This window comes from Lutra lutra, chromosome 9 (genome assembly GCF_902655055.1).
Source record: "Lutra lutra chromosome 9, mLutLut1.2, whole genome shotgun sequence".
Taxonomy (NCBI): Eukaryota; Metazoa; Chordata; class Mammalia; order Carnivora; family Mustelidae; genus Lutra; species Lutra lutra.
This window is the reverse complement of record NC_062286.1, coordinates 140,879,855-140,889,164: the sequence shown is the minus strand read 5'-3', so window position 1 is coordinate 140,889,164 and position 9,310 is coordinate 140,879,855. Positions and strand designations below refer to the sequence as shown.

The 9,310-nt window shown below is 49.9% G+C and overlaps 3 protein-coding genes across 5 annotated transcripts in view; 2 read left to right on the top strand and 1 right to left on the bottom strand.

Moving 5' to 3' along the window:
* The first annotated feature begins 75 nt into the window (after positions 1-75).
* On the top strand, positions 76-3,255 carry PPP1R3D (protein phosphatase 1 regulatory subunit 3D). The gene has a single exon (XM_047746057.1). It carries the CDS (start codon positions 76-78, stop codon positions 973-975), a length of 900 nt encoding a protein of 299 aa, XP_047602013.1. The 3' UTR covers positions 976-3,255.
* A 1,252-nt stretch (positions 3,256-4,507) lies between these two features.
* LOC125109912 (translation initiation factor IF-2-like) lies at positions 4,508-8,680 on the bottom strand. Its single transcript, XM_047746996.1, has 3 exons — positions 8,671-8,680; positions 5,398-5,673; positions 4,508-5,295 (listed from the first exon to the last, which is right to left on the bottom strand). The coding sequence occupies exons 1-3, from the start codon at positions 8,678-8,680 to the stop codon at positions 4,508-4,510; spliced, it is 1,074 nt and encodes a 357-aa protein (XP_047602952.1).
* SYCP2 (synaptonemal complex protein 2) overlaps positions 4,717-9,310 on the top strand; it is a 68,977-nt gene continuing 64,383 nt past the window's right edge. For all 3 annotated transcript variants that reach the window (XM_047746694.1, XM_047746693.1, XM_047746692.1), the window contains exon 1: positions 4,717-4,926. The gene's annotated coding sequence lies outside the window, so the exon portion shown is untranslated. The remainder of the gene's footprint in view (positions 4,927-9,310) is intronic.

Below are 9,310 nucleotides of genomic sequence, written 5' to 3'. Positions count from 1 at the left end.
CCCGAGGTAGCGAGCTCCGGGTCCGGAGGCTGCCCCTCGGTTCCGGCTTCCTGTCGCCCGACGGCTGGCCGGGCCATGTCCGGAGGCTGGGGCTCGGCGGCCCTGCCCCCCGCTCCGGGGTCCCGGAAGCCCGCCCCGCGGAGCCTCAGCTGCCTCTCAGACCTGGACCGCGGCGCCGCCCGGGAGCCGCGGCCCTGCAGGCCCCCCGGGAGCCCGGGCCGCGCGCCGCCTCCACCGCCGGAGCCGTCCGGCTGCGACCCTCGCCTCCGGCCCATCATCCTGCGGCGGGCGCGCTCGCTGCCCAGCTCCCCCGAGCGCCGCCAGAAGGCGGGGGGCGCGCCGGGAGCCGCGTGCCGGCCGGGCTGCAGCCGGCAGCTCCGCGTGCGCTTCGCCGACGCGCTGGGCCTGGAGCTGGCCCAGGTCAAGGTGTTCAACGCGGGCGACGACCCGTCGGTGCCGCTGCATGTGCTGTCGCGCCTCGCCATCAACTCGGACCTGTGCTGCAGCAGCCAGGACCTGGAGTTCACCCTGCGGTGCCTGGTGCCCGACTTCCTGCCGCCCATCGAGGCCACCGACTTCATCGAGCGCCTGGGGCGGCAGCTCGTCTGTTTGGAGCGCGTCACCTGCTCCGACCTGGGCATCAGCGGCACGGTGCGTGTGCGCAACGTGGCCTTTGAGAAGCAGGTGGCGGTGCGCTACACCTTCTCAGACTGGAAGAGCGCGCATGAGGCAGTGGCCCGGTGGCGCGGGCCCGCGGGCGCCGAGGGCACGGAGGATGTGTTCGCCTTCGGCTTCCCGGTGCCGCCCTTCCTGCTGGCCCTGGGCTCGCGCGTGCACTTCGCGCTGCGCTACCGAGTGGCCGGGGCCGAGTACTGGGACAACAACCATGGCCGCGACTACAGCCTCACGTGCCGCAACCACGCGCTGCACATGCCTCGCGGGGAGTGCGAGGAGAGCTGGATCCACTTCATCTGAGGGTGGCCCGGCCCGGCCTGGCCCAGCCCAGCGGCAGCGGTTCCCTAGCCAGGCTCTCCCGTCCCTGCGGTTACTCTTCCTCACACCCCACCGCCAGCCTGAGTCTTCTCACTTCACTTCCCGGGGCAAGGTCCTTGGGCGGTGGCCCTTCCCATCTTCTACTTGAAACATCTGTGTCCCCAGGTCTAAAAAGTAGCCTCAGGTGGCCGGAAGGCCGAGTCGTGTAACGCGCTGGGGGAGGGTGCTGGGTGGGCAGATGCATGGCTGGGTCGGCCCTTCTGGAGAAAGCCCAGGCGGGGTTGGTGGGGTGGGTTGGTTGGTGGGTTTTTTGGAAAGGCCTGCATCCTCCTGCTAGGAAAGCCTGTGGCTTTTGCATGTATTCTGACTGGGTCTCTGTAAACGTAGCTGTTATTTATTATCATTGTGATGTTGGAACATTTTACCCTTATTGGATGCCTTCTCAGGAACATTCTGGATTTAACAAGCTAAAAAATAAGTCCTGTGTGTCTGTGCCCATTGCAAACAGAATGTACAGTGTGACTCCCATCATGGTCCCTTGAGGCGTTTCTGCCCTGGGACAAGGAAAACCTGAGACTAGGTTGCTTGCCAATGTCTGTAGACTTCTAACAGTGGGAAACTATTAATAGGCGAGAAATTTATGCCTCATCAGTCATCATACAGCCATTCCTGGGAGTTCAGGCTGCCCTGGTTAGGCCATGTGTCTTCTACATCAACAGCCAAGGAAGGGGGAAAAGCCTGACTTTCAAAACTAGCAAAACAGTCCCTTCTCTTGCAGTCTCTCCTCCCACTTCCTCTGTTCCCCCCTCTTCGTCTTTGATAATTATGTATCTGCATGTTATCAGGCCATTGTTTAGGTTTGAGATGACCTAAACATTTTAAGAAATTCTGCCTTAAGTTATTTCAATTTTCAGGCAATTCTATAGAAAAATTTCAGGCAACAATGCCCTCTGCAATTACTTTTTTGATGACTAAGGTGACTCCTTTAATGTCTGCTTAAGTGTCAGAAAATTCCAGCAGTCATCCTTCAGAAATCAGGTTATCAAGTGGAACTGACAGGTGTTTTCATCAGTAGCTGGAGCCCTGCAGGAAAAATCATCAGTATTTATACTTTTTAATCATTTTAAATTGTATTTATATTTTCCCAGTTTTATCAGCTACCTGCCAACTTTATTCTTTGTGCCTTCAGACAGGAGAGTTTCTAACATTGTCTGGACTTTCCCCACCTCCCCATTTTTAAAATGTTAAATGCTTTTCCTTCTTTGTTGTTTATCTCCAACCAAGAAGTCAAAGCCTTCGTGCCCTGCTGAATGCCAGGATGACTTAAAACTCCCAGCGAGCTGCTGATGATTTCTTTTGGTGCCGAGCGGTGGTCTCTCTGACAGCAGGTGCTAACACTGAGGTGTGGAAACCCAGCCAAGATGAAGAAGGCCTCCAACTTGTGAAGTTTGCTTCTAATACAGTTGAAACCAGTGTCATTAATTTGTGATAGCTATCATCAATGAACTGACTCTAAATTTTTGAATACTTATTGACATTTGTCAAATTGCTATGTAAACGATGTGTTTTGCCTTTTAACCAATTTGTTTTTATAATTGCAACTTATGTGTTTCTAAAATTCAAAGAAGAGGGATCGCTTTCTTTGGTACCTTTTGATAATAAGAACACTGAATTTTGATTTAAAGTGTTGTAATTCAATTGAACAACCGTTGGCTACTAGCACTGTGCACTACATTGACATGCAAGAGGGACTGAAGCCTATTTCCATTTCCTGCTGTTTAATTAACTGTCCAATTAGGTCAGCAAGCCTCTGAGAGCCTTGGCTGTTGTGTCCTTGGCCCCAGCCCAAAGTGCAAGACAACTGTCCAGAGCATTCAGGTATAAGAGTTAGAGCTACCAAATGTATTGTTGTATAAAGGCATGTAAAGAATGTTATCCATGTGAAAGTCACTTGTCAAAAAGGTTCTGCTCATGGAATATACAGTAAATGTTTTATCTTCGATAGTAAGAGAGCCTTCACGTGCCTTTAAAAAAAATCAATTTAAAAATGTAAAAATTTAAATATACCTTCCTATTTGATAAAGAAGTTGATAAAGTTTAGCTTAAGGAGAACTTTCAGATCCTAAAATAGTTATATTGCTTAAATTTTAAAATTTTGCGGTGGATTGTGCAATTGTGGGGCTATCTCCCCAAACATATTTGAAGGTCATTTAAGATTATTTCACTCAAGCCTCAATATTAAAGTATGTGCATAAATTGTTATCTGAGGTGTGTTTTTCTAATTATAGAAACAAGACTTTAGAAACTTCTTGTTTAAGTCATTTCATACATAAGTCTTACTCTTCCTCAAACACTATCAGATTTAGTGCCTTGCCAAAAAAGGGAAAATTGTAGGACTGCCCCTCAGCCTCAGGAGCACAGTTGTGTATGTCCTTGAAAAACAAGTGCGGTCTTTTAGGTCGGGTCCGTGTTAACATCTACCGCAAGTTCGAAGGGAGTGTAGGGTGTGGGAAAGCGATTCAATGCTGACTGAGTTCTGTGTGTGAAGTAATGAGTGTCTGTCTGCCCCCATCCCCCCTTTGTGTCCCTCACCCAGCACAAAGCCTGGCACTTAGGGGAAAGAAACTAACATTTACTGTGCACCCATTCTTATTGGCTTGCCCCCAGTGATAGGTACTGGATGCAGATGATTTCGTTGAGCTCTGAAAATTACCGGATAGATAATGCCCCTGCTTCCTTAGCTGATGAGAATGAAGCTCAGAGGGGTTTCCGCCATTCTTCTGAAGACCCACAGCTGGTAAGCCTCACGGTCAGCCTTCAAACCTAGACCAAAATCCACCTGCTCTGCCCTGTAACAGGAGGTGCTTGTGAAATTTAATTGGAAATCCAATTATGATTGATTGATAAGGTTTTCCATCTAACACCATACTCTAAAACCCTACTTAAGAACAATTCATTTTATCTTCCATGTGGTAGTGTACTACACCCCCATGCTGGCCCGATCCTTGAAACAACACAAACATTCTTATTTTTCTTCTCTACTAGAAAGTGGTAAGACCAGCAGCGATCAGGACTTCAACTTCCGAAGTGCGGGTCTGCTGGGTCCGTTTCGGAATTGCTTCCTATTTTGCACAAGCATCCATTGATCTTATCATCTAAACTGATCACAAGTGGAAATGCTCCCAAAAGCCTGGGGATACAACTGACGACTGTGCTCAGTACCACGCCCTCAGGGCTTCAACCTAACGTCCCCCAAGGGTCTGGGGTTTGGCTAGTGAGGGCAGCAAACCCTGGCACCTCCTGCGTCTAGGAAACCGGAGTGGGGCGTAGCCCCGGCGGGGGGGGGGGGGTAGCCCGGGGCGGGGGGGGGGGGGTGGCCCCGGTGGGCGTGGCCCCGGTGGCACGTGGGTTCCCTCTGGGGAGTCGGGCCCTTGCCCGCTCGCAGGGTTCGCAGGTGTGTCCGGGTCCCCGCGACCCCGTCACGCCGTCGCCGTCCAGGGGGCTTGTGGGCAGCCTAGAGGTCTCCGGGGCCGCCCACGCCCTGCTGGCCGGCGTTCTGCACGGCGGCGACTGGGCGGCGACTGTCTGCCCCGGGGTCGGGCAGTGCAGGCCGGGCAGGGCCGCGGGCGCGTCCTCTGGGGCCGGGGCCGGAGCAGCGACCGCAGCGCGCAGTCCACTTACCCTGCCCCGCCCACCGCGGCGCCCCTGGCTCCGGCCTCCGCCACTCCTGCGTCGCCGTCGGGTAATAGGGGCGGAGCCTGAACTGCGCGTTGCGCTGATTGGACGCGCTTCCGAACGCACGCGGCGCTGATTGGTCGGATGCTTCCCGCCATCCGTCGGCAGCCTGAGGAGCGGAGGCTGGAGACCCGACGCGAGGCGGCGGCTGTGGCGGCGGCTCCGGGGGCCGGACGGGGGAGCTTCTTCCAGCCGCAGGTAAAGCCGGGCGCCGGGCCGGGCCTCCCTGACGGTGGGGCTGCGTGGCGGGGGATCGCGGCGCCGGGCCGGTCTCCGGCAGCGGCGGGTGGGCGAGCGGGGAGACGGCCGGCCTCCCGACCGTTGAGGCGGAGCCGTTGTGGAAACGGCCGGGGCGGCGCGGCGGCGCGGCTGAGAGGACGACTCCGGCCGGCCGGGCAGGGCGGGCCTCGCGCCGATCGCGGGGCAGGCAGGGGCCGTTTCCGCACTGCGCGCCGGGCGGCGGGCGCGAGCGGCGGGCGGCGGGAGGCGGGTTGTGGGCAGCGCGGGGCGGACGCGCGGGGCGGACCCGGGCGGCCGCCTCAGGTGAGGAGAGTCCAAGCCCCGCCCCTTGCGTCCGCGGTTGGCTGGGCCTGAGGGGCGGGGCCGGCGGGGCGGGGCGGGGCGGGGCGGGGCGGGGCGGGGCCGGGCCTTCGGGGCGCAGGCTCCCACCTGCGGTGGCCGGGCTGTCTGCGCGCGTGGTGCTCCGGGTGGGGCGGGGGGAGGGTAATGAGACGGTGCGTGCGCGGGACCCCGCCGCGAAGTCGCAGGTGTTCGCTGAGCCTGCGGGCGGGTCCCTTCTAGGGAGGGGCGGGGGCGCTGCTGTCCCCGGTCCCTGTCGCCGGTCCTGGTCGGCCTCCGGTCCGTTCGTGAACGCGAGCGGTCGGTGCGGGCTGGAGCGCGCGCCTCGTACTGACCCGCGGGGCTTCGGGGCCAAGTGTGCGCCTCCTGTGGGTTGTCGGGTGGTTCTCAGAGCCCTGGGCCTGTGTCTGCCCGCGGTGTACGCGTCCGTGCCCTCGCCCCGCCGAGGCTGTGACCGCCTTGGGAATGCGCTCACCGGAAACAGGACGTAGTATCAACTGTGTTTCCTCTGGGGGTGTCTGGGTGGCTTCGGTTAAGTGGCCTTGAGCTCAGCGCAGGTCTTAATCTCGGGGTCGTGAGATTGAGCGCCACGGTGGATGCGGAGCCTACTTTAAAATTTTCTTTCCTTTAAAAATTTTTGAAATATTAAAATTCTCTTAAGATTGGGATAGAATATGAATTAGTAATGAACATTAGTCTTAAATTATTTAAATAATACTGAAACTGTTTTTAGTAATTAAACTTATTAAATGTTTTTATGAAAATATTTAGTCACCGTCCTCAAGTTTACTTGTCCTCCGCCACTGTGGGGTCCGGGTCGTGCTCCGCGGTCCGTGTCGACCTACACGCGTGCGCGTGAAGGAACAGCGCGAACCGCTCGGAACCGCAGAATGTTCAGTCGCACGTGCAACTGTTGCAGATACTGAGCACTAAGTTGCTCGTCTCCCCAGAGCCGCAAGTCGGAACGCAAAGAAGAGCAGCAAAGGGACATTTGACACTATTAGGAAGCAGTTCTCCGTTATGCAAGGAGGAACTGGAGTTTTGCTCCACTCGGTGAATTAATGTCTTTTCTCACGCCTGACCACGTCGGTTTCTGAAGTTCTACTCCATTCTAAAGCATGGAGACAAATGTCAGTATCGGCACAGGCTACAGCCTTGTTTTAGCCTCCTCCCCCCACTTAAAAATTTTTTAAAAGATCTATTTATTTATTCCAGAGAGAGCGAGAGAGAGCTCTAAGGGGGAGGGGCACCGACGGAGGGAGGGACTCTCAAGCCGCCTCCCTGCTAAGCATGGAGAACCCTAAGAGCGCCTCAGTAAGGACCCGTGAGATCACAGCCTAAGCTGAAACCAGGAGCCAGATGCCCAGCCGACTGCCCCACACGGGCACCACAACTATTTTTTAAACAGAAGTTTTCTCACGTATACAAAATAAACAGAGTAGTGTAATTAACTCAAGTCCCGTCTTTCAAAGGCATAAGCCAGAAAGAGGTTTCTCTGGGGCCTGAAGGTTTGAGTTACAGGAATGAGTGTCTGTGTCATGGTTATAGGAGTTGCGGCCAGGGGTGGATGCTAAGTGAGCAGATGATTCCTGTGTGCTCCTTAATAAAATTGTGGGGGGGGGGTACAGAGACAATGATGTACAAAATGTTGTTATTTTTGTGCTTTCCGTGTCTTAAATCCGTCTGTATTACAAAGTCATGGAGATAGCTTTCTGTTTTCCCTTCTAGTAATTTTTAAACATTTACTGATTACACTGGGTAAAAGAATCTGTAGTTTATTTTTGTGAATATGGGAAATAGAGGTCTGAATTATTTTTAATATGGTGAGTCAGTTTTCCTAATACCATTTATCAACTAGTTTACCTTTTCCCCTCTGATTTTTAAAGCCTTATATATGCATGAACTTATATGTTTGGGTGTGCATTTGGACTCTCTTCTGTTTTATTGATCCATTTATTTCCTATTAACACTTTTTTTTAGCAATAGTGTCTTTGTAATATTTTTAAATATCAAATAGGATTATTCTTCCATTTTTACTTTATTTTATTTTTAAAAAATTAAATTCCAGTATAATTACTGTACAGTGTTTTATTAGTTTTAGGTATACAATATGGGGAATCAGCAGTTCTATACATTACACAGTGCTCATCACAATAAGAGTAATCTTAATTACTTTTTTACTTAATTACTTAAGAGGAATCTTAATTGTTTTCACGTATTTCACCATCTCCCTACTCTCCTTCCTTCTGGTAAGCAACAGTTCTCTATATTTAAGAGTCTATTTTTGTTTATTTCTTTTTTTCTTTATTTATTTAATTCCACGTATGATTGAAATCATGTGGTATTTGTCATTCTCTGACTGACTTATTTCAGTTAGCATTATACTCTATAGGCCTATCCATATTGTTGCAAATGCCAAGATTCCGTTCCTTTTTATGACTGAGTAATATTCCATTATGTATATATACCACATCTTCTGTGCCATTCATTTATTGATGGATACTTGGGCTGTTTCCATAAATTAGCTACTGTAAATAATGCTGTAGTAAACTATAGGGATGCATATATCTTTTGAAATTTGTGTTTTGTATTTGGGTAGATAACCAGCAGTGGAATTACTGGATCATATGGTAGTTCTAGTTTTACTTTTTTGAGGAACATCTATACTGTTTTCCAGAGTGATTGCACCACTTTGCATTCCCACCAGCAGTGCCCAAAGGTTCCTTTTTCTCCACATCCTCACCAACAGTTGTTTCTTGTGTTGTTGATTTTTACCATTCAGATAAGTGTGAAGTGATATCTCATTGTTATTTCGATTTGTATTTCCTGATCTTAGGGGGAAAGCTCTCAGTTTTTCACCATTGAGTATGATGTTAGCTGTGCATTTTTCATATATGGCCTTTATTATGTGGAAATAGGTTTCCTCTAAAACTCTTCACTTTATTTTTGAATGGTATTTTTGCTGGCTATAGAATTTAATTTGTAGTTTTTTCTATTTATTTTCTATTTATTTCTATTCTATTTTCTTTTTCTTTGTAATTTCTTCCTTCCTCTCTTTTTTCTCTTTCTCCTTCCTTCTTTCCTTCCCTTCCCGCCCTTCCTTCCCTTTCTGGTGTTTTGTTTTGTTTTTTTAATTTGCTTTTTTTTTTATTGTGTTATGTTAGTGACCATACAGTGCATCATTAGTTTTTGATATAGTGTTCCAAAATTCATTGTTTATGCACCACACCCAGGGCTCCATGCAATACATGCCCTCCTTAATACCCACCACCAGGCTCACCCATTCCCCCCCCCAACCCCCTCTCCTCTAAAACCCTCCGTTTTTTTCTCAGAGTCCACAGTCTCTCATGGTTCATCTCTCACTCTGATCCATCCCCCCTTCACTTTTCCTTTCCTTCTCCTAATGTCCTCCATGCTATTCCTTATGTTCCACAAGTAAGTGAAACTATATGATAATTGACCTCCTTCTTAGCACTTTGTGATTTCTTATAGTGTCCTTGTCTGGCTTTGGTATCAGGAAAATGCTCACTTATGTGGTAAGACTGGAAGTATCCCAACTCTTCTGTTTTGGGGAAGAGCTTGAGCAGCATTAGTTTTAGTGTTTGGAAGAATTTACCAGTGAAGCCATCTGGTCCTGGACTTTCCTTTGCTGGGAGGTTTTTGATTACTGTTCAATTTTTCTATTTTTCTATTTTCTATTTCTTCACGATTCAGTCTTATATTATTCTAGCTTATATGTTTCTTCTGGGTTTCATTTCTTCTAGGTTGTCCATTTTATTGACATGTAATTTTCATTGTCTCTTACGATCCTTTGTATCTTTGTAATTTGAGTTATAATGTTTCTTTATGATTTTACTTGAATCCTCTTTTTTTTTGTTAACTCAGCCAAAGATTTGTCTATTTTATTTTTCTTTTTAAAAATCCAACGCTTATTTTCACTGATGTGTTGTCTTTTCAGTCTGTCATTTATTTCCACTCATATCTTTGTTATTTCCTTCCTTCC

Coding starts and splice junctions, on each gene's coding strand:
- PPP1R3D (XM_047746057.1), top strand. CDS start 76: ATGTCCGGAGGCTGGGGCTCGGCGGCCCTGCCCCCCGCTCCGGGGTCC.
- LOC125109912 (XM_047746996.1), bottom strand. Junction 5,296..5,397: donor AGACAGCCCGGCCACCGCAG/GTGGGAGCCTGC, acceptor CGCGGACGCAAG/GGGCGGGGCTTGGACTCTCC.